Here is a 25,000-nt window from a genome sequence, read left to right on the forward strand (position 1 = left end):
CTTCTATTCACACAGGCCTTTGTCTAGGGACTCACTCTTTTAATTTTATTTCAATTTTATTTGACTGCTCCTCTGAAATTTGATCTGTAGTCCTGTATTTTTGTATTTGACTGTTATTTGCTTTTGTCTTTTTGTTTTGTTTTTCTGTTGTTATTTTATCCTGTATGTATTTTAACTTGTGAAGCACTTTGTGAGTTTTCTCTGTGAGAAGTGCTATATAAATAAAATTTACTTACTTACTTACTTACTTGTGTGTGTGTGTGTGTGTGTGTGTGTATGTTTGGGTAAAGAGGTTCTCACTCGCAACTCGCCAACATACTGACGTTTGGGTCAGGACCACCTTGGCGTTACTTGTTAACTTGTTGGCACTGGGGTACACCGTCGTAATCGCAAGCAAGCTTATATGCCCTACTGGACATTAGTGATGCGCGGGTCAGGGTTTTTTAACGCCCGCGGGACCCCTGGGTTCTAGGTGACCCGCGCATCACTACTGGACATTGTTTTATTTCATTGTCACAACCCCGTGGCGTGGCGGATTTCAGACATTGTGGGAGTTCTACAGAAGTCTATTGGACTACCCTTTTTATCATATTTGAGGAATTTTGACAAATGTAACAATTTTTAATATCAATAATTTAAGGATTATGAATACTTTATGCTAGTAAACCAAACCTACTTTACTAAACCCCAACAGCATGATTAACAGTTATATCCAATTGGTTATTCAGTGGCGTTTTATGCCCACGTAACTAACGTAGCTAACAGCTAACTAACACCAGAGGCTAATGCTAGCTGTACCCTACTATGAAGAACTATATTTTTTAGCGGAGGAATAATTTGGCTTTTTGCTATGAATAAATGTTTGAAATGTTTATTGCTGTTATTGTCACGATTGTGACTTTGTCAGACTTTCCCTATGTCTCTATAGTCCCCTCAGGTTCCTCATGTTTCACTGTCTAGGTCCAGCAGATCTATGTTAGTCTCCAGTCTGTGTCTTGTTTGTAATCACCCAGCTGTTAATGTCTAATCACTTCCCTCTGTGTATTTAGGTTCCTGTTCTCCTCTCAATCTTTGTCTGGTCATCAGCAAGTTCACGTGTGTTCTGTCCCTGTTACCTGTTACCTGTTATTATGTTACCTGTTGTTTCATTAAGTTTACTCATCATCCACCTCCTGCTGTTGTCCTGCAATTGGGTCCTTTAGTCTCCACCACTCTCTGTGACAGTTATGAAACCTCACCAGCTATAAGTAGTAAAATATATAATATATTATTATTATAATATAATATGTAGTGCCCACTCTGCTCCACGTCAGCCGTTAGCTGTTGTAAAATCAATGTAAACCACGGCCTCTCTGGCTTTATGATTAAATATACCTGCAGGAAATAATGTGTATGTGATATCATAATGTGATGCCTAAAGTTGCACTGGGAAGGCCCAGGTGTGTGTGTGTGTGTGTGTGTGTGTGTGTGTGTGTGTGTGTGTGTGTGTGTGTGTGTGTGTGTGTGTGTGTGTGTGTGGTGTACCTGAACAGACAGAGGATGGTGACGCTGGTGATTAGAGCGATGAGGGACAGGCTGTGGCCCAGAGTGTACAGGATCTTCACCACCCTGTAGAAGACCAGCTACGCACACACACACGCATACACACACACACACACACACACACACACACACACACACACACACACACACACGCACAGAGAAGAACAGAATTTGTCATTCCTTCATAATCCTTAAATCAGTTTACCATGGTTGTTATAAGGTAATGGTTTAACACCAACCCAGTCCAACAGACTGCCACAGAACTGTCACAGCATCTGAGATTGAGCGAGTGTGACATTCACAGAGACTTGTGTTCGAACTAGGGATGTCCGATATTATCGGCCTACCGATATTATCGGCCGATATTAGCATAAAAAAATCGATATCGGGAAATATCGGTATCGGTTTTCATGCCGATTTTTTTTTTTTTTTTTTTTTTTTTAATACAGGGGGAGTCTCACTGAGAGCAATGCTCTCTTTTTCAGGAGTGCCCTGTTCACATTCACACACACATTCATACCTGGAAGCTGACCAGTACAACCACAGTCTGATCTGTTGGCCACTGAGCAACTCCACTGGAGCGGTTGGGGTTAAGGGCCTTGCTCAAGGGCAGCCAGGCTCTCACTGATGCAGGGCTGCAGCACGCAGGGAAAATAAGAAACGCTTTCTGTTCGTCACAACGCTGCGACGCTGTGTGATACCGGTGTTTTTCAGCTCTGCCTATTACGACTTATTTTGCCAATTCCTCGCCTACCTTTTGCTATCTTATCTTTTCTCTGCCTGCGATATCACATCGCTACTCAATAACTCTTCTCTCTCAATCCGCGGACATCAGAAACAACCGTTCTATCGCTAAACGTTAGCCTAGCCGCCTGCTAGGCTAACGTAAACAAGAGCTGCTAGCCACCAGCTAACAGCTAACGCTAAACTGTTTACAATGCCCTCGCTCTCCCCCCCGGATAATCACCATGCTACGGGACTATTCAATACGACGACGCTTAGTGGATCCGTGGAATCACGCTCATTTCCTTCGGATGATGAAGTTCTTTTCAAGCTGCTGCCTGATACTACTTCAACACCAGCTCCCTCAGTATCCCGGGTCCTCATCGCACAACAACTAGCCACAACATCCGAGCGACTGGTCCGGCGTCAACCTAGGCTACCAGCCTCTGCTCCCAATGACCTCAGGTCCCCGGACTGGCCCGGACTGGTCCGGCGTCAACCTAGGCTACCAGCCTCTGCTCCCAAGGCCCCAGGTCCCCGGGCACCGCAACGGCGTGAGCTGCTTCTGGCCGCAGCACTACGACACGCTCCTGACATGGCTAACGCCAGCCATCCTCCTCCCGAATCGGGTAAGATCGATCCAATTCTTACTATCCACTCTCTCTTAGATATGATTAATCTATTAGAAAACCGTGTTTCCCAACTAGAGAACGATAATCGCCAGTCACCTAATGATAGTCTTGTTACACTTAACCAGACTGGCTTCCCTGATCATTTACAATGTACCTCAGTAGCTGATGTGTATTGTGAATTAAGCGAGGATGCTAGCTGCGGTCCAGCTGGTGCCCCCGTTAATGCTACTCCGCAGCACGAGCAGAACAACCCGGCCAATGTCTCGTTGGCCCCACAGTCTGTGGATGATGGGTTTACAGTTGTCTCACGCTGCCGTGGCGTTAAACGTGCACAGCCCGCCGCTGTGCAGCCCGTTTCCCAACAAACCACTTCGGTTGAGATCCGGAATAGATTCACGCCGCTTGCTAACTCTCCTGTTCAGCATGCTGCGTTGTCCGCTCCGCCCGACAATATTAAACCCTCTATTCTATTGATTGGAGACTCTATAACCCGCAATATCAAGCTTAACACACCAGCCGAGATAGTTTGTCTGCCCGGGGCCAGAGTACCCGACATTGAAGCTACTCTTAGGGTGCTAACAAACAGCCATAAACAGACAATTACCCAGGCTACCCATGATAACATCATACTACACGTTGGCACCAACAATGCCAGGTTTAAACAATCGGAGATCACAAAGCACAGCATAACTAGGACCTGTGCTTTTGCTAGCAAGATGAGTCGGCATCCATTAATTGTCTCTGGTCCCCTCCCTGTCACACTTAACTCTGACATTTTTAGCAGGCTGTTTTGGCTCAACAACTGGCTGGCCAAACACTGTGCTGATAAGGGCTACCTATTCTTAGATAACTGGCCCTCTTTTAGAGGCATGACTGGCATGCTTAAGATGGATGGCATCCACCCTACCCCATTGGGCGCTAGCACCTTATCAAAAAACCTGGATAGTTGCCTACGGCAAACCCAGACTACTATCCTTGAATGACAGTTTCACCCACAACATGCAGGGCCACAGGCTGCTAGACAGCCTGTTAGTTCTACTTGTGCGGTTATGGAGTCTGCTAGTTCAATTAACTTAGTCTATCCAATACAGACTGTGCTCCGTCCGCGCCGCACTATTACTAGTAACCGACCCATAAACGCTCTGCAATATCCTAACCCAAACCTTATTGTTATTAATCCGACTGTTACCACCGCCGCTCCGTCTCCGTATTATACCACGATCTCTCAAATTAGCACAGTTTCTCTTCGTCGCTCCGTCCCCTCACGCCGCTCTCGTCCACCCCTCAAAACGTCAAACACCAACCTCATTGAGATTAAATCTACTCTTGGTATCGAATGCTCTAAATTAACTAACATTGATGATAAATCTATTCGATTTGGATTCATTAATATCAGATCAATCACCAATAAAGCCCTCCTCGTCAATGACTTAATCATTGAACATAATATTGACGTTATGGGATTATGCGAAACCTGGCTAAAACCGGACGTTGTTCTTCCACTCATTGAAGCCTCCCCCCCTAACTTTGACAATTCGCATGTTGCCAGAATGTCAAGAAATGGTGGGGGCGTTGGCCTAATTTATAACTCAAATCTAGGTCTTCTGCAGGATCAAAAGTATAAGCTCCTATCTTGTGAGATACTTACTATGAGACACTCTAATATAGCTGGCCTCGGAGCCTTCTACCTAGTTATGCTCTACCGCCCACCTGGGCCCTATTCATCTTTTCTTGATGAATTTTCCAATTTTCTCTCTGACCTCGTAACCCGCACGGATAATATCCTTATCATTGGCGATTTCAATATTCATGTTAACCGTAAAGCTGACCCACTCTGCAAAGCCTTTCTATCTTTAGTCGACACCCTTGGCTTTGCTCAGTTGGTTCATGAACAAACGCATTCTAACGGCAACACGCTTGATCTCGTCCTTGCTCGTGGGATTAACGTCTCAGATCTGTCAGTCATGATTTACCCTCCAGCACTGTCAGATCATTATCTCATTCAATTTAAAATAGACCTGCCCCTCCGGCAATCAAACCTAGCCGATACCTATACCGCCCGGCGTATCGATAGTTCTACTCCCACTGAACTCGCTGATTTGTTATCGGGGCCGCTTTCCTCTCTCCCAGAGCGGATCGACTCCATTAATGAATTCACAAATCAATTTAATTCAATCCTACTCGCCTCGCTTGATTCTATCGCACCTCTACGTACTAAAATCCGTCGCCCTAAAAAACCCTCGCCTTGGTATACTGACGATACACGCGCACAAAAACTAATATGCAGAAAACTAGAACGTAAATGGCGATCATCCAAGCTTGAAGTCTATCGACTAGCTTGGAGTGATAGCCTATTAAAATACAAATGTATGCTCTCCGCTGCAAGAGCCTCCTACCTATCAGATCTTATTAACACTAATAAAAATAATCCTAAATTTTTATTTGACACGGTCGCAAATCTTACTCGCAAACCATCCCCCAATACAAACTCTCCATTTACAGCTAATGACTTCCTTGACTTCTTTAACCGTAAAATTATCTGTATTAGAGATGAAATTAGCAACTCTCTATTACTCACAAAGGGTGCTAACCCCTCTCCTAGCCCTGTCCTTAGAACCTTAGACGAGAGTACTATACTCTCGAATTTTGAGACTATCTCCCTAAATGCACTTTCAAAAATTGTACTTTCATCTAAATCCACAACCTGTTTATTCGACCCTCTCCCTGCAAAGTTGATTAAGGAACTCCTTCCAATACTAGGCCCCCCCTTACTTAACATTATCAATAGCTCCCTCTCCTCTGGCATTGTCCCTGCCTCCTTCAAATCTGCTGTAATCAAACCTCTACTTAAAAAGCCAAACCTTGATTCTGAGGTTCTTAACAACTTCAGGCCAATCTCAAATCTCCCCTTCCTCTCTAAAGTTCTTGAAAAAGTAGTCTCGACACAATTAACTGACTACCTCTCGCATAATAAACTTCTCGATCCCTTTCAATCTGGTTTTAGATCACTCATAGTATTGAAACTGCTCTTACAAAAGTAACCAATGACCTTCTCCTCGCGTCCGACTCTAATTTCTCCTCTCTTCTCATTTTATTAGACTTAAGCGCAGCCTTCGATACAATCGATCATAAGATCCTCCTAGACCGCTTATCTAACTACGTAGGTATCCGGGGCACTGCCCTATCCTGGCTAAAGTCATATTTGTCTGATAGGACACACTGTGTCTCATATAAAAATATTATGTCCACATTCTCCTCAGTGAAGTTTGGTGTACCGCAGGGATCAGTCCTGGGTCCCTTACTCTTTGGAGTTTACTTACTGCCTCTTGGCGAAATTTTCCGTAGATATGGCATTAACTTCCACTGTTATGCCGACGATACCCAAATTTATATACCAATTAGACCAGACGATCGCTCTAAACTCGCTAATCTTGAATCCTGCTTAATCGCTGTTACAGATTGGATGTCAAATAATTTCTTACGACTAAACGCCAACAAAACTGAACTACTAGTTGTTGGCCCAAAAACCCAACTTCCATTTCTCACTGATCTTAGTCTGAACATTGAGAACTGCGTAATTACTCCAAACTCAAAGGTGAAAAACCTAGGTGTTACCTTTGATCCTACTCTGTCATTCGATGCTCACATTAAGGACATCACTAAAATAGCTTTCTTTCATCTTCGCAATATCTCAAAGATCCGTCCCTTGCTAAATGCAACGGATGCCGAAACCTTAATACACGCCTTTGTTTCATCTAGACTCGATTACTGTAATGTCTTATTCTCTGGCCTTCCACTTTGTAGCACAAATAAATTACAACTCGTGCAAAACGCCGCTGCTAGAATTCTAACTAGAACTAAGAAGTTTGATCATATAACTCCGGTCTTAATCTCCCTCCACTGGCTCCCAATTCAGGCCAGATCAGACTTTAAGGTGCTTCTGTTAACCTATAAATCTTTGCACGGGCTCGCACCTCCGTACTTATCTGAGCTAATCATTCCTTATGTTCCCACGCGTACTCTCCGCTCACAGGACGGTAATTATCTTACCGTCCCTAAAATTAAGAAAAAATCAGCAGGTAGCAGAGCATTTTCTTACCGTGCTCCACATCTCTGGAACCAGCTTCCTCTGTCAGTTAGGGAAGCTGGCTCCATTGAAATCTTCAAAACTAGACTCAAAACCCATTTATTCTCCCAATCATTTGGTTGTGCTTGATGGTTATGTTTGATGATGTCATTCTCTAGAAATATTTATTAGCTCTTGAGTACATACAATCCTGAATTGCTGAGCGGGCTGTCTCAAGCCAGCAATATCAGTATAAACTTAGACTTTACCTAATTTAAATAATATGGCATCAGTCGACCCAGTAGCCTAGATAGAAAATCAAATAGTTGGTGAATAAACTTAGTCCTGAACTGCTGAGCGGGCTATCTCAAGCCAGCAGTATCAGTATAAACTTAGACTGGACCTAATTTAATAATATGGCATCAGCCGATCCAGTAGCTCAGATATAAAATCAAATAGCTGGTGAATAAACTTAGTCCTGAACTGCTGAGCGGGCTATCTCAAGCCAGCAGTATCAGTATAAACTTAGACCTGACCTAATTTAATTTAATAATATGGCATCAGCCGATCCAATAGCTCAGATATAAATTCAAATAGCTGGTGAATAAACTTAGTCCTGAACTGCTGAGCGGGCTATCACAAGCCAGCAGTATCAATATAAACTTAGACTTGACCTAATTTAATAATATGGCATCAGCCGATCCAGTAGCTCGGATATAAAATCAAATAGCTGATGAATAAACTTAGTCCTGAACTGCTGAGCGGGCTATCTCAAGCCAGCAGTATCAGTATAAACTTAGACCTAGACTACCTAGACCTGAATTAGCAGTATAATATTAGTCATCCTAAATAATCCTAATAAATTTTGATTTGACCTAATTTTATTGTTGTCTATAGAGTTAGTTCCACCTCTGTGCAGATTCCCCCGCTCTCTTCTCTCTCTCCCCCTCAGGTGTCCTTCATTGGCCTGACGTACACCCCACCGCTGCAGCCCTAGGTCCGGCCGTCATCGCCCTAGCCACCTGTCGTCACTCTAGGCCATCTACCCACTACTCCTTCTACTGTCTGACACCCCGGGCTCATCACCATCACCGACCCCTATCCTCATCATCCTGGTCACCTGCTTGCCTAAGGGAAGGGGGGGGGCGCCCCCCCAGCCCCCCCCCCCCCCCCGCCGCCTCATCATCACCTCCAACTCCTATCCTCCCCTCCTCTTAATCATCACCTCCGACTCCTATCCTCCCCTCCCCTCCTCTTAATCCATGTCACCAACGCGGACTCATGGATTCCTCAGATCATCCTCATGGAACTCCCAATCTTGTTACCCCTTTTTTCACCTAGCTAATTAACTAGTATTCTCTAAACCTACGAACACTTAAAGACTGCATTTTCTATTTCTTTTTGGACTCTACTTTTTAGATTTTCAACTCCCTTCCCTGATCTTAGGATAATTTAAAAATTACATTTTTATATCCCTTCTGTTGGACTCTTTTTTACATTTTCAATTTTCTGTTCTCTTGTACATTTTATTTCCATAATAAACCATTCACAGAGTTTCATTATCGGAAACTCTGTGCATGGTTTAGCCCGGCATCTCTCGGCCTGTCTCGGAGGGGAGGTCCCAGATGGGCGTCCGCTGCTGTGGCCTGGGTGGGCCCGTCCCCCGCGTGGCCTGCTCTCACGCTCTCAGTCACTATGCTGGTGGCTGGGGGCTGGGGGGGCGGGTCGCGTGGGGGCTGGGTCCGCCCGGGCCGCAGCAATTGGCCCCTAGCACAACGACCTCACAAGGTTCCTCCTCAGCCAAGTCACTGGGGCAATCCATGTGGCGATCCATGTGTGGATTGCCACCATATGGTGGAAAGGTTTTCTTGCGTTCACTGGGGGTGAGGGGGTGCCGCTGTGTCCCGGCCTGGCCTTCCCTCCCACGCCTTATGTGGGCGGGGGCCGGGTCGGGGGGCATCGGTGCTCTTCATCACTGGTCGAGGGCTGCCGGTTGGTTTAGAACAGCTTAGGTAGGCGATAGATTAGCTACAGCCTAAGGCTGACCTGTTAGTGTTCAGGCTAAAATCAGACTAGAGCAGGGTAGGATAGGCCAGATTAGGCTGTAGATTAGCTAGATACTATGTCCCAGTTAGCTCTGGTTAATGCTTAGAGTAGTCAGTTGTCTGATCTTCTCCCCCCCCCTCTCTTTCCCCCTTCCCCCGCTTCTTCCCTTCTTCCCCCTTCTTGTTCTCCTCTCTTTCCATGCTCTTTCCTCCCCCACATCCCACCGCCCCCCCCTCCCTTCTCCTGCTCTCTCCTCATTCTCCCCCCCTCTGCTCCTTCTCCTCTTCTCCCCTATTTTCCTGAATCCCTGCCACTTCCTGCTCTCCCTTCTCTCACATTCCCCCTGCTCTCCTTCCCCTGCACCCTCCCACCTCTCCTTCTCTGCCTCTCTGTCCTCCCCCCTCTCTCACATTCCCCCTGCTCTCCTTCCCCTGCACCCTCCCACCTCTCCTTCTCTGTTCTCTCCTCCTCCACATTTCCCATTTTCTCCCCACCCTCGCCCTAATCCGGGCCCGTATCCTACTCCCTCCCTCCACCCTAGACCCTACCTCTACTCTCTGTCCTCCCCCCTCTCCCACATTCCCCCTGCTCTCCTTCCCCTGCACCCTCCCACCTCTCCTTCTCTGTTCTCTCCTCCTCCACATTTCCCATTTTCTCCCCACCCTCGCCCTAATCCGGGCCCGTATCCTACTCCCTCCCTCCACCCTAGACCCTACCTCTACCTCCCCTGTACCCTTCCACCTCTCCTTCTCTGTTCTCTCCTCCTCTCTGTCCTCTCCCCTCTCTCACATTCCCGCTGCTCTCCTTCCCCTGCGCCCTCCCACCTCTCCTTCTTTGTTCTCTCCTCCTCACTGCCCTCTCCTCCCTCTCACATTCCCCCTGCTCTCCCTCCCCTGCACCCTCTCCTTCTCTGTTCTCTCCTCCTCCACATTTCCCATTTCTCCCCACCCTCGCCCTAATCCGGGCCCGTATCCTACTCCCTCCCCTCCCCCAACCCTAGACCTATCCTACCCCTACCCTGGCTGTCCCTCCCCTGCACCCTCATCTCTCCTCCTCTGTTCTCTCCTCCTCCACATTTCCTATTTTCTCCCCACCTCCCCCCTCTCCTCCCTCCTCCCTCTCCCTCCCTCCTCCACTCTCCTGCTTTCTTCAAATGTTCAAATGTTATCTTTATTCTGTATATTCTTGTTACTGTGTGTTAGCTAGAATCAGCTAGACATACTTTCTGTGAAGCCCTCTGAGACATGCTTGTGAATTAGGGCTATATAAATAAACTTGACTTGACTTGACTTGACTTGACCTCAGTGGTGGTAATGAGGGAGGGGCAAGCGCTGCCTTTTCACTTTCCCAATCCCCACCCAGATTTATCCTGCCAGTCCCGGGGATTGAACCGACGACCTTCTGGTCACAAGCTCGCTTCTCTAACACTTACAACTTTAACACAACATGCATATTATATATTAAACTCTTCAGTTACATTAAGCTACATTATGTAACTTGTTACGTGAAATTTTGGTGGAAAAAAAGCCCGCTTATATCGGTATCGGTTGATATCGGTTGATATCGGTATCGGAAATTAAGAGTTGGACATTATCGGATATCGGATATCGGTGAAAAAGCCAATATCGAACATCCCTAGTTCAAACCCATGATGTTCAAAGTCTACATTTCAACTAGGGAACTAGAGAGGACTGCAGACACGGGGGAACTAGAGAGGACTACAGACACGGGGGCACTAGAGAGGACTACAGACACGGGGGCACTAGAGAGAGGACAACAGACACGGGGGCACTAGAGAGGACTTCAGACACGGGGGAACTAGAGAGGACTGCAGACACGGGGGAACTAGAGAGGACTACAGACACGGGGTCACTAGAGAGCACTACAGACACGGTGCTAGAGAGGACTACAGACACGGGGGCACTAGAGAGGACTACAGACACGGGGGCACTAGAGAGGACTACAGACACGGGGGCACTAGAGAGGACTACAGACACCGGGGCACTAGAGAGGACTACAGACACGGGGGAACTAGAGAGGACTACAGACACGGGGCACTAGAGAGGACTACAGACACGGGGGAACTAGAGAGGACTACAGACACGGGGGCACTAGAGAGGACTACAGACACGGGGGCACTAGAGAGGACTACAGACACGGGGGAACTAGAGGAACTAGAGAGGACTACAGACACGGGGGCACTAGAGAGGACTACAGACACGGGGGAACTAGAGAGGACTACAGACACGGGGGAACTAGAGAGGACTACAGACACGGGGGCACTAGAGAGGACTACAGACACGGGGGCAGTAGAGAGGACTACAGACACGGGGGCACTAGAGAGGACTACAGACAGGGGCACTAGAGAGGACTACAAACACGGGGGAACTAGAGAGGACTACAGACACGGGGGCACTAGAGAGGACTACAGACACGGGGGAACTAGAGAGGACTACAGACATGGGGGCACTAGAGAGGACTACAAACACGGGGGAACTAGAGAGGACTACAGACACGGGGGCACTAGAGAGGACTACAGACATGGGGGCACTAGAGAGGACTACAAACACGGGGGAACTAGAGAGGACTACAGACACGGGGGCACTAGAGAGGACTACGGCAACTCCAGCCTGACCAATGCGTCACCTCATGTCTCCTGTGTCGGGACCGAAAAGTTGCACTTGAACACACCGCAAACACGACAGCTGACGGGCAAATATGTTCTGCTGTGTGAGACCTGAGCCATGCAACAAAGCAGAGTTTGCCCACCATTTTGCTTACCCTACATGATTAATTAATACTTAATACTCAAAGTATTAACTTAATAATTGACCATTTTTGGTCAATTATTAATATCCAGTGTTGGGGGTAACTCATTACAAAAGTAACATATTACATGTAATATATTACTTTTAGCAGTAACTCAGTAATATCACTTATTACTTATAGGATTTCAGTAATATTATACCAGTTACTTTGTCAAGTAACTCAAGTTACAAATGTGTTACATTTTATTAAATCAAAGCACATATTTAAAAAAGATACAATAATTTCCTAATCAAACTGTGTGTTTTTTATGCAAATAACCACTATAGATGACAATAACAAAGGAAAATAATAACATTTAGAATTTTGGATTGTTTACACTGACTTCAAGGCGGTTGAAATTATTTTTGGGGATGGTTCCGGGGCGGCAATGTCATTCTGCTGCTGCTGTTGTTTTGGTAAAAGTAATGCAAAAGTATTGTAATAAGTAATGAGTTACTCTACAGAGAAAGTAATATTGTAAAGTAACTTATTACTTTCAAATTAAAGTAACTAGTAATATGTAGTATATTACATTTTGAAAGTAACTTGCCCAACACTGCTAATATCAAACGCTGTTTTTTGTTGTTGTTTTTTGCCAAACCTTATACCTTCAGATGAAGGTATACATACCTAAATCTTTATTCATTTTCAGAATTTTAACCCTTTATAAGCCAGTTTGTCTTGATTATAAACAATTTCGGTTTCTGCTTGTTTTAGCTTTCCACAATTTCCCACAAGATAGAATCCAAAGTGAATGTTTTTATAAAAGATTAGCACCAACATTGAGTCTGTTCCATTTTGCTATTTTATGCAGTGTAAAAAAAAAGCACTTTAAAATCATTGAGGTGAGTCATTTCTAGACAACTTCTGCAAGTAATTGACCAAAAATGGTCAATTAGATGGTCTAATGATTTTAAAGTGCACATTATTATTATTATTATTATTATTATTATTATTATTATTATTATTATTATTATTATTATTATTTTGCTAAATCTTTGAAGTACCTTCAGATCTCATCCATCCAATGTTTATTACTTTTTTAGTAATTGATAATTTCTGGTCATTTAATGACCAACATAATTGCTTGCAGCTGTTTAGCCTGCCTTTTCGACACAAAATGGCCCCTGACTCACTGTTGCCCAGGGGGACCATGAGGGACCATGCGCCTTCAGCTCCCCCAGCCTGAAGTCGATTGTGTTTTCCCCCGTTGAAGAAAGGATGTGCTGCCCCGCTCCTCCCTCCTCCTCCTCCGAGTGACACATCTCCAGGGGTAATGGGGGAAAACACACTCGACTTGAGCGAAAGAGTTCTCTTACATCCCCAGGGGAAGAAGTAACAGAGAGAAACTGGGAAAACACACTTGACTGCAGGGATGCCTGCCTGGCTGTAAAGAGAGGCGTTCGGGGTTCGTAGGCTGTTTATGGGGGGACAAGACACTATGGCGGCTGGGAAGCGATGTGTGTGTGCCTGCCTGCTTCCACGGATGAGTTGCTCACGTATTGGCAGGCGAATTGGCGTATTTGCGGTGACCAACCAAATTATTTCGGGGGTGGTTTCATTCTAGAGCACGGCCGTCGGCCCAGACACGCGGCTGTATCTTGCAGTGCTCAATCCATTTTGCTCCCCCGCGGAGCAGGGGGTGGAGCTTGCAGGGGGAGGGCTGCTCACGGCACAGGGGAAGTGGGTAGGTACAATGAGAAGCACCCTCCAATGAACGCAGGTGTAGGTGTGTATGGGCCTCTGTGTACATGTGCAGGTGACATCGGGATCGGGCTTTGAACTTGCCTTTATTATGAAAGGGAGCATGTGGGCAATGTTTCTCTGTTCTCTCTGTTTACATTTTTGTCCCACTGATGATGTCATCGGTGATGTCATAAATCACTGATGATGTCACAAGTGATGTCATCAGTGATGTCACTTGATCAATTGTGCATTGTGACGATAACAAAGTCAGCTCAAGTTTTCTATCTGCACCAACCTTCTGATTAGTGGACGACCCGCTCTACCTCCTGAGCCACAGCCGCCCCAGTATCAAAGACATGTATGTTAGGGTTAACACATTCACTGCCAGCCGTTTTTTTTTCACTGTAGGTAGGTTCTGCCAGAGGGTTTCCTTGAGGATTCTGGCTCATCTTTCAAGACCCGAGGATTCTTTTCTGCTAAGATTTTGTGAACACACAATATCTCAAAAGAACTAATAGAATGTGTGCTTTCTCTGTCTAAAAGAGTTAGTTTGTAGAGTTAGCAGTCATGTAAGCATTAGCAGTTGAATACAGCATGGTTTCAGCGTCAGAAAAATTATTCAGAGATAAACGGCTTTTTGTGAAATTCGATAGAACAGTCACTTCAACCATTCATCCCTGGCATCAGTAAGATGTCAGACATCCAAACAATAGTTCTGAACAGCAACCTCCTCCATAACAGCAGGAAACCCCCCTCCGCTTCCAACTCCTCCCTCCGTGTGTGTCCTCTTGGCCGCAGCGGCCGTGCCACAAGCTCGTTGCTGCTGCTGTAACCTCGCGTCACCAGTCTCATTGCTTTGCTGCTGCTGTGCCTGTCTGCGCGGCCGCTGTTTGAGGAAGTCTGGATGGACTCGCGGAGTTTTGGCTGAGAGCTTTGATGAAGCTTTTGCGATTCTGGTCATATTTATGCTGCGTGTTTCAAAGTGTGTCCCACCCGCAATCCACTATGCAAATCTGCAATCCCGCACCGCCAGCAATCAGCGCGAAAACGAAAGCGCCTTCGCCAATCCACCTTCATGAGAATGGCTTCAGTCACACTGCTTTTTGCTTGCCTTCCTCTAGTCAGGAAAGCACTGTCGCCACTTAGTGGGTCGGTGGAATGGGTTGTACACGTTGTACACGTCCAATACCTATATAAGAGATGTAAAAGGGCTAGATGCACATCCCACCGTCAAAAAAACAAAATCGATTTTTTTTTACGTAAAAACACGTCATTGGCAGTGAACGGTTGGATCCTGTTTGACGTAAAAACACGTCATTGGCAGTGAACGTGTTAATAGTTTCCTCCCAGTATCAAAGACATATATGTTAGGGTTAATAGTTTCCTCCCAGTATCAAAGACATGTATGTTAGGGTTAATAGTTTCCTCCCAGTATCAAAGACATGTATAGTCGTGTTTCCATTACCCTCAGAAATGCGCCAAATCTAAATACCGCAATAGAAATTGGGTAATGGAAACACGTAAATTTAGAAAAACCTCCCAAATAGGTGGTTTTGAGGTGGGTTTTCAGACGTGTCGATATAGCAGTTTATCGCAAAAGTGTAATGGAAACACATTTTCCGCATTTGCACGTCATGTGACCCATCTTCTCCTTTGGAAAAGGAGCAGAAAATGAAAGGAAAATGAGAAGGAGAAAGGGTTTGATAAGCCGTGGCAAAACCTCCGCAGCAAGTGGAAAACTGTGAAGCAACGCTACCGAGCAGAAAGACGAGTGTTGTGCAAAAGCGGAGCCGGGGAAAATAGATAATGTTTAATGGCAGAAATCGGTCCATGGTGACAGGCTGCCTGTGCGCGCGCATTTGGCACAGCGGCGATATGAGGGGATGAAAAGCACACACCGGTGCGGTGCTGCTGACTGAAGTGAATACAGTGACTGTGAGTAATACATTACACACATTTCAGGTGCAATGTTATAATTATAATACACGATATTCTGATTATTGCACCAAATCAGCCTTTTCCCCCGTCCATCTCTAAATCGGACCAGTTGTATTAGGCTACCTTTTTTCCTGTCGCGCTCACTGCATTCACCGCAGCCAGCAACATGTTGCCACTCATTTCTTTTGAATTGATGATCAGGCTCGTTTATATGCGTTGTAACTTCATGTTGTGATTTGCATTGACCATTGGTTGGATTTGAGCATGCAGGGGACAGGATATGGGGCAGATCCCCGTGCGTAATCACTGTGGCAGCTGCTGGTAAACGGGGAATTGCGTTCAGGTGTGTGCGCCGTCACTCAACTTCAATGGAAACGCCTACAAGTCGCAATTGTACATTGTCGAAGTTGTAGAAATATCGCAATTATTTTGCGAAAAACTGTAATGGAAACACAGCTAATGTTAGGGTTAATAGTTTCCTCCCAGTATCAAAGACATGTATGTTAGGGGTAATAGTTTCCTCCCAGTATCAAAGACATGTATGTTAGGGGTAATAGTTTCCTCCCAGTATCAAAGACATGTATGTTAGGGTGAATAGTTTCCTCCCAGTATCAAAGACATGTATGTTAGTTTCCTCCCAGTATCAAAGACATGTATGTTAGTTTCCTCCCAGTATCAAAGACATGTATGTTAGTTTCCTCCCAGTATCAAAGACATGTATGTTAGTTTCCTCCCAGTATCAAAGACATGTATGTTAGGGGTAATAGTTTCCTCCCAGTATCAAAGACATGTATGTTAGGGTGAATCGTTTCCTCCCAGTATCAAAGACATGTATGTTAGGGTGAATAGTTTCCTCCCAGTATCAAAGACATGTATGTTAGGGTTAATAGTTTCCTCCCAGTATCAAAGACATGTATGTTAGGGGTAATAGTTTCCTCCCAGTATCAAAGACATGTATGTTAGGGTGAATAGTTTCCTCCCAGTATCAAAGACATGCATGTTAGGGTTAATAGTTTCCTCCCAGTATCAAAGACATGTATGTTAGGGTTAATAGTTTCCTCCCAGTATCAAAGACATGCATGTTAGGGTTAATAGTTTCCTCCCAGTATCAAAGACATGCATGTTAGGGTTAATAGTTTCCTCCCAGTATCAAAGACATGCATGTTAGGGTTAATAGTTTCCTCCCAGTATCAAAGACATGCATGTTAGGGTTAATAGTTTCCTCCCAGTATCAAAGACATGCATGTTAGGGTTAATAGTTTCCTCCCAGTATCAAAGACATGCATGTTAGGGTTAATAGTTTCCTCCCAGTATCAAAGACATGCATGTTAGGGTGAATAGTTTCCTCCCAGTATCAAAGACATGTATGTTAGGGTTAATAGTTTCCTCCCAGTATCAAAGACATGTATGTTAGGGTTAATAGTTTCCTCCCAGTATCAAAGACATGCATGTTAGGGTGAATAGTTTCCTCCCAGTATCAAAGACATGCATGTTAGGGTGAATAGTTTCCTCCCAGTATCAAAGACATGCATGTTAGGGTTAATAGTTTCCTCCCAGTATCAAAGACATGTATGTTAGGGTTAATAGTTTCCTCCCAGTATCAAAGACATGCATGTTAGGGTTAATAGTTTCCTCCCAGTATCAAAGACATGCATGTTAGGGTTAATAGTTTCCTCCCAGTATCAAAGACATGCATGTTAGGGTTAATAGTTTCCTCCCAGTATCAAAGACATGCATGTTAGGGTTAATAGTTTCCTCCCAGTATCAAAGACATGCATGTTAGGGTTAATAGTTTCCTCCCAGTATCAAAGACATGCATGTTAGGGTTAATAGTTTCCTCCCAGTATCAAAGACATGCATGTTAGGGTGAATAGTTTCCTCCCAGTATCAAAGACATGTATGTTAGGGTTAATAGTTTCCTCCCAGTATCAAAGACATGTATGTTAGGGTTAATAGTTTCCTCCCAGTATCAAAGACATGCATGTTAGGGTGAATAGTTTCCTCCCAGTATCAAAGACATGCATGTTAGGGTGAATAGTTTCCTCCCAGTATCAAAGACATGCATGTTAGGGTTAATAGTTTCCTCCCAGTATCAAAGACATGCATGTTAGGGTTAATAGTTTCCTCCCAGTATCAAAGACATGCATGTTAGGGTTAATAGTTTCCTCCCAGTATCAAAGACATGTATGTTAGGGTGAATAGTTTCCTCCCAGTATCAAAGACATGCATGTTAGGGTTAATAGTTTCCTCCCAGTATCAAAGACATGCATGTTAGGGTTAATAGTTTCCTCCCAGTATCAAAGACATGCATGTTAGGGTGAATAGTTTCCTCCCAGTATCAAAGACATGTATGTTAGGGTTAATAGTTTCCTCCCAGTATCAAAGACATGTATGTTAGGGTTAATAGTTTCCTCCCAGTATCAAAGACATGCATGTTAGGGTGAATAGTTTCCTCCCAGTATCAAAGACATGCATGTTAGGGTTAATAGTTTCCTCCCAGTATCAAAGACATGCATGTTAGGGTTAATAGTTTCCTCCCAGTATCAAAGACATGCATGTTAGGGTTAATAGTTTCCTCCCAGTATCAAAGGCATGCATGTTAGGGTTAATAGTTTCCTCCCAGTATCAAAGACATGCATGTTAGGGTTAATAGTTTCCTCCCAGTATCAAAGACATGCATGTTAGGGTTAATAGTTTCCTCCCAGTATCAAAGACATGCATGTTAGGGTTAATAGTTTCCTCCCAGTATCAAAGACATGCATGTTAGGGTTAATAGTTTCCTCCCAGTATCAAAGACATGCATGTTAGGGTGAATAGTTTCCTCCCAGTATCAAAGACATGCATGTTAGGGTTAATAGTTTCCTCCCAGTATCAAAGACATGTATGTTAGGGTTAATAGTTTCCTCCCAGTATCAAAGACATGCATGTTAGGGTTAATAGTTTCCTCCCAGTATCAAAGACATGCATGTTAGGGTGAATAGTTTCCTCCCAGTATCAAAGACATGCATGTTAGGGTTAATAGTTTCCTCCCAGTATCAAAGACATGTATGTTAGGGTTAATAGTTTCCTCCCAGTATCAAAGACATGTATGTTAGGGTTAATAGTTTCCTCCCAGTATCAAAGACATGCATGTTAGGGTTAATAGTTTCCTCCCAGTATCAAAGACATGTTAGGGGTAATAGTACTCCTAACATCCTAATAACATCTCGGCTTGTGGACCTCAGGAAGAATAGCTGTTGCAATGCTGTAGCTGATGGTGATTGATGACCCTATTCATTTAAACTTAAACTTAAACACACACACACACACACACACACACACACACGCACCACACACACACACCAACCAAACGACACACACCGACCAGCCGTCCTGCAAACACTGCTGGGCTGCCCCCTGGGTCTGTGTGTGTGTGTGTGTGTGTGTGTGTGAGTGTGTGTGTGTGTGTGTGTGTGTGTGTGTGTGTGTGTGTGTGTGTGTGTGTGTGCGTGCGTCAGTGTCTGGAGTGCATTGCTCTTTCGACACACACACTCATCATCTATAAACAACATTCCCCATGCATGAGACACCATCTGGCAATTAAACACACACACACACACACACACACACACACGCGCACATGCACACACACACGCACACACACACACACACGCACACACACACACACATGCATGCATGCATGCATGCACAGTCACAGACAAGTGCACATGATGCCTATATACATGTACATAAAGTAAATACACACACATGCACGTATAGTGTGCTTACTGTACATAACACTTTACAATGAATATACCTCACATTCACACAGCGATGACGGCTGCAGCCATGTGAGGCACTAACTGCTCGTCAGGAACAGTTAGGGGTTCAGTGTCTTGCTCAAGGACACTTTGACACGCTGCCGGGATGGAGCCAGCCTCGAACCGGAAACTTTTTCCGATTCCCAGACGACAGCCCCATATACACATGCACTTAAACAAGCAAGCACGTGCACAAGCATACACACACACTACTCTATGTGTGTGATACTCAACCCGAGGCTAGAGCCATGCGGCTCCTTTATGGGGAGTTGTGGCTCTTTGAAGTCCTACTTAAAATACATAAATAAATCTTATAGGGAAAAGGTCGAGTACCACTGCAAATTACTCTAGTGACATAGAGTCATTTAAACTCGGACATGAATGCCCTCAACGTGGGTATAGCGGCGTGCAGCTCCCCAAAAATGCGGCAAAAATGTGTGTTGACATGGCAGCTGATTGGCCGTTTCGGCTGACGTGAGCAGCTGATTGGCTGTTGCCTTGGGCCGCTGGCACACTCAGAGCTTCCGTGTTCCCAGCTGGGAAGTGGACACCCACAAATGTTAATTATCTTAGCAATTAAGCATCCAAAATTAACAAAAACAACAAAATAATAATATATTGTAGTGCTCCTGGGTCTGGGTGGAGCGAGCACGTTGGTCCTTGGCCAAAGGGATTGTCCCTTTGGATGGTTAACGTGTTGGGCTTGTTGGAGACCTCGGGTTGGAAACCAGCCTCGCCTGTGCCGTTACATTATCATTTGTTTTATGTTGATGCAAAGGACTGTGTAATAGGCGTATTACAGCATTAAAAACACACACTCTCCCAAGGCTCCCTGCTCTGGGAGACAGACAGCGCCCCCTGGCTGACAGTCGCGTTCAAGGGACCCCCTCAGCTGATGTTCGAGTATGACTCGTGGCTCACTCGAAGCTCAGCTTAACCTTACACACACACACACTGCACACACACACACACACACACACACACACACACACACACGCGATTTCAAATACATGCATACATACACACAAATATGTGCATAAATAACACACACATGCACACGCATAAACAAGCATGACTCCATGCACACCCACATGTACATTAACCATGACACACACACACACACACACACGCACTCGCGCACGCACGCACGCACGCGCGCGCACACACACACACACACACAAATAGATACACACACATTTTGGATACACAGACATTCAGAGCGTGGCAGTATATCATTGCTAAGCCTTTGGGCTAATTATAAATGTGTCTCCACTTGGGGATGGACCTCCTCACACTGCCTTCTATGTCCATTCCACATTTCCATCCAAAAAGTGTGTCTCGTCTCTGACAGAATAGACTTCCAAGAGAGCACTGTGTCTGAGACCAGCCATGTCTCCACAGCAGAGCTGAAGTACTCGAGTCCGGGCCCTAACCCTAACCCAGCAGAGCTGAAGTACTCGAGTCCGGGGCCTAACCCTAACACAGCAGAGCTGAAGTACTCGAGTCCGGGCCCTAACCCTAACCCAGCAGAGCTGAAGTACTCGAGTCCGGGCCCTAACCCTAACCCAGCAGAGCTGAAGTACTCGAGTCTGGGCCCTAACCTTAACCTTAACTCATTCATGGCCAGTTTAGGACTGCCAATATTTAGCACAGGCCAAAGATTTTCATAATTGTTGGTCATCTTTCAAGACCCACAGTAAATTATCTATTAGCACCAAAGTGATTTGCAATACCTCAAAATGAAGATGTACGTCTCTGGGTTCACCAGGAAAAAAAAGTGAGCTTTTAGCATGTTCTGTACTCTACTTATAGCCATTTATATACAGTATACCCTGTTTTCACCAAAAAGGTCTCTCTGAGAAGACAAACAGGAGAAAAGGCCATTTTTGTAAAATACACAATCTCAGGCAGAACTCGCTCTCAATTCTTTTATTTTGAACTGTATTGACATCAGACATGTAAATATTATTCGTTATGACACAAATGATAAAAAAAAAATATATATATATATATATATACATGAAGTGCTTTTTTTACATTCAACAATACAGTTTACTCAGTGTGAGTGAGTGTGCAGACAGACAGACAGACAGACAGACAGACAGACAGACAGACACACAGACACACACACACACACACACACACACACACACACAGAGAGAGAGTTCTGTCCACAGCTGCTGCAGGATCGCACCTCTTCCCAGGGAAAACTACTGATCGCCCCGCAAATTAGCATAGGAGGGACACCAAACTGGTCTGAGATCAGCGTCTAGCCTCCTCTGCCTCTGCATCGTTTTCCTCCTCTCGTTCGGGCTGGGACGAATGCTGCGACACAGGAACGGGGTCGGCTTGGCTTTGGGACCAGGCGCTGGAACCGGATCGATCATGTTGGTTTGACTTCCGCGAACAACTCAATCCAGGTTCGCCCTGCAGCAGAGGCGACCAGCGCAGCGCGCCGAGGGTGTTTCAATGGCGTTTCTCCTCTATGCAACAGGCAGCGTTTCTCCGTTTTCTCCTCCTCTTCCATTTCAAAACAACAGCTGCGGTATGTGTTTGATAACGTGTTGTCGGCTTTGTCTTTGAGGCTAGGGACCTGATAACATGTCACAGGCTGGGGAAGTCTTTGAACTACGCGCTGTACTAATAAAAACAAAAACACGTCAAACACGTCATTGGCGGGGAGGGCTATTTCTGATAACACGTCAAAGACGTCTTTGGCGGTGAATGAGTTAAGACAGCAGAGCTGAAGTACTCGAGTCCGGGCCCTAACCTTAACCCTAACACAGCAGAGCTGAAGTACTCGAGTCCGGGTCGTAACCTTAACCCTAACACAGCAGAGCTGAAGTACTCGAGTCCGGACCCTAACCTTAACCCTAACACAGCAGAGCTGAAGTACTCGAGTCCGGGTCGTAACCTTAACCCTAACACAGCAGAGCTGAAGTACTCGAGTCCGGGCCCTAACCTTAACCCTAACACAGCAGAGCTGAAGTACTCGAGTCCGGACCCTAACCTTAACCCTAACACAGCAGAGCTGAAGAACTCGAGTCCGGACCCTAACCTTAACCCTAACACAGCAGAGCTGAATTACTCGAGTCCGGACCCTAACCTTAACCCTAACACAGCAGAGCTGAAGTACTCGAGTCCGGACCCTAACCTTAACCCTAACACAGCACAGCTGAAGTACTCGAGTCCGGACCCTAACCTTAACCCTAACACAGCAGAGCTGAAGTACTCGAGTCCGGGCCCTAACCTTAACCCTAACACAGCAGAGCTGAAGTACTCGAGTCCGGACCCTAACCCTAACCGATTTCTGACAGTCTTGGTCTCATCTCGGACTTGGCATGAAAATGACTCGGAATTGAATCGGTCTCGGGAGTGAATATCTCTCGGACTTGAATTGGTCTCGGATTAATTAAATTTAGGTTACAATCAGAAGATGCCCCAGTCAGCGAGTGTGATAAGGCTGGCGCAGGTCGGCACCTCAAAACACATCATAGCAGTGGAGCTAGATAGATAGATAGATAGATAGATAGATAGATAGATAGATAGATAGATAGATAGATATACAGATAGACAGACAGACAGACAGATAGATACAGTATATAGTAGATTTAGAGATGTCTGATGGATGTAAAGGAGATCCACAGACAAACACTTAAGACAATCCTATGATTTCAGCTTTAGAAGTGACCATGTCTTGTCGAGGAAAACAAACAGTGCTGTGTATTTGTTCCTCTCTCTCCTCACTCTTGGTGGAACGCCACTGAAATGAAATGTGGAATTTTTAAAGCCATTTCCTCACTTTTTACTCTAGATCAGGGGTGCCCAAATTATTTCCCATGAAGGGCCAAAACTCAATCTGGGTGGAGGGCCAAAAATAAACGTTGTGGAATTACATTAAAATGTATTGTGTTTTATAGAAAATTAACATTCTAAATCTAAAATAACATTTCAATATAATAATCTACTTTTTATCTGTTTGGTAATTGTAATAATTTGCAATTGGTTATATATATTAAAAAAAGCATCTGCATTTGTGGGGAGCTTAAACATTTAATCAGTAAACACCCAGTTAAAAACAGTTGTATTTTCCACCTTTGTAATCAAGAGAGAAATTGGACTTAATTCACAACTTGAAAAATCCTCAACGTACTTTGAAAATCAGTTTCGTAGTCACGACGTATATTGTACTCTTTCAAAACAGCCACTCTCTGTCTGCAAATGAGACAAACCGCTGTTGAATTTACTTCGGGAAAAAAAAATACTCGTCTTGCCACTCCGTCCTAAACTTTCTTTTGTCAGTGTGCCACTGCCGTGATGATGATCTGTCCATCTTGCTGAGCTGGTGTAAAGCCAGTGACTGGGGAGGGATCAAATATCAGAGCTCACCCCCCAACCAGGTGATTCAGCCAACCAATCAGGAGCAATCAATCCTCAGATAGCAATGCCTCACACCCGTGTGATAGAGTCGGGGAGAGAGAATACCAGCTGCACAAAATTAACGTTAATTGTAGATAGAAGAGTCCCGACATCTCCATTCAGGCGCGGACTGCTGCTGCATAATCGGGCACGTCGGGCAACTGCCCGGTGGCCTGGGCTGCAAATCTTTTCTTTTTTTTTTCTTTTTTTTACCCTCAAATCCGTGGCGGGCCAAAAAAAAAAGAGCTTGGCCCGCGGGCCCCAAATTGGGCACCACTGCTCTAGATAATACCTTTATATAGAGGTGGGGGGAAACCTTGTTTGTATCTGTTTTCAAGTAGCCTGTTTTGGGGGGAATGAAACGAACCAGAGTTGGTTTCATTCGCTATTGTTTCTAGTTTCGGCCATTCTACTGCTTTTGTGGTGTGATGGGGGGTGATTGGCCAACAGTTATTGTTATTGTTAGGCCATTACCTCAGACCTATTGTTGAAATAGTCAGAAAGACAGATTGACATGTGATGTGCATTCAGGGCTGAAGTGGAGGGTAAACACACTTAAAGGGGGACTTACCCCCCCATATGTGACAAAACAGCATGCTGCTTGATTTGAAAAAACCTCTGGGAAAAACCAAGAAATGAAGGCAAAGAACTTCTCCTCTTGTCTCACTATACTCTTTGGCTGTGCTCAGACAGGAAATTTCGGAAATGTTTTACCGGAAAGCGACGCCATGACAGTTTGCCCACAAAGGTGCAGTTCGCCATGTAAAAATCACCCTCTGCTTTTTCCTCTCGAGCGCGCGACCAGAGCAGAGTAGCTGAATGGGCCGCAGACAGTACAAACACAACATTCTCCCCCCTCCTCCTCTCTCTCTCTCTCTGCACAGTCAAAGTGGTTGAGTGGTTCTCAATTGGGGTCCGTAAACCACCAGTGGTCCTTGAGAGGATTCCAGGATTCTCTGTTATCTCTCAACCTAATGTATATGGAATTCTGGACAAAATCATATCTAGGCTACAAAAAAACAACAACACACAGATTTGCATCTGAGAGACCAAATCTCATCATATGGGGGTCCATTGCCCCAATGTGAACTAAATTAGGGGTCCTTAACACATTGAATGCCAGCCATGTTTTCATTCCTGTAGGTAAGTTGTGCCAGGGGTGTTTTTGACGATTCTGGCTCATTTTAGAACAGCCGAGGATTCTTTTCTGTTAAGAATTCATGAACACCAATCATCTAAAAATAACTAATAGAATGTGTGCTTTCTCTGTCTAAAAGAGTTAGTTTGCAGAGTTAGTAGTTATGTAGATATTAGCCGTTGAGTACAGCATGGTTTCAGCG

The 25,000-nt window shown here is 45.0% G+C and overlaps 1 protein-coding gene across 3 annotated transcripts in view; it reads right to left on the reverse strand.

Moving 5' to 3' along the window:
• The window catches only part of LOC310772500 (vasoactive intestinal polypeptide receptor 2-like), a 144,530-nt gene that overhangs the window by 33,365 nt on the left and 86,165 nt on the right, over nt 1–25,000 (reverse strand). For all 3 annotated transcript variants that reach the window (XM_083632325.1, XM_083632323.1, XM_083632324.1), the window contains one exon: nt 1,525–1,622. In XM_083632325.1, coding sequence (XP_083488451.1) covers nt 1,525–1,622 — 98 coding nt within the window. The remainder of the gene's footprint in view (nt 1–1,524; nt 1,623–25,000) is intronic.

This window comes from Poromitra crassiceps (assembly GCF_964638095.1).
Source record: "Poromitra crassiceps genome assembly, chromosome: 2".
Classification (NCBI taxonomy): domain Eukaryota; kingdom Metazoa; phylum Chordata; class Actinopteri; order Beryciformes; family Melamphaidae; genus Poromitra; species Poromitra crassiceps.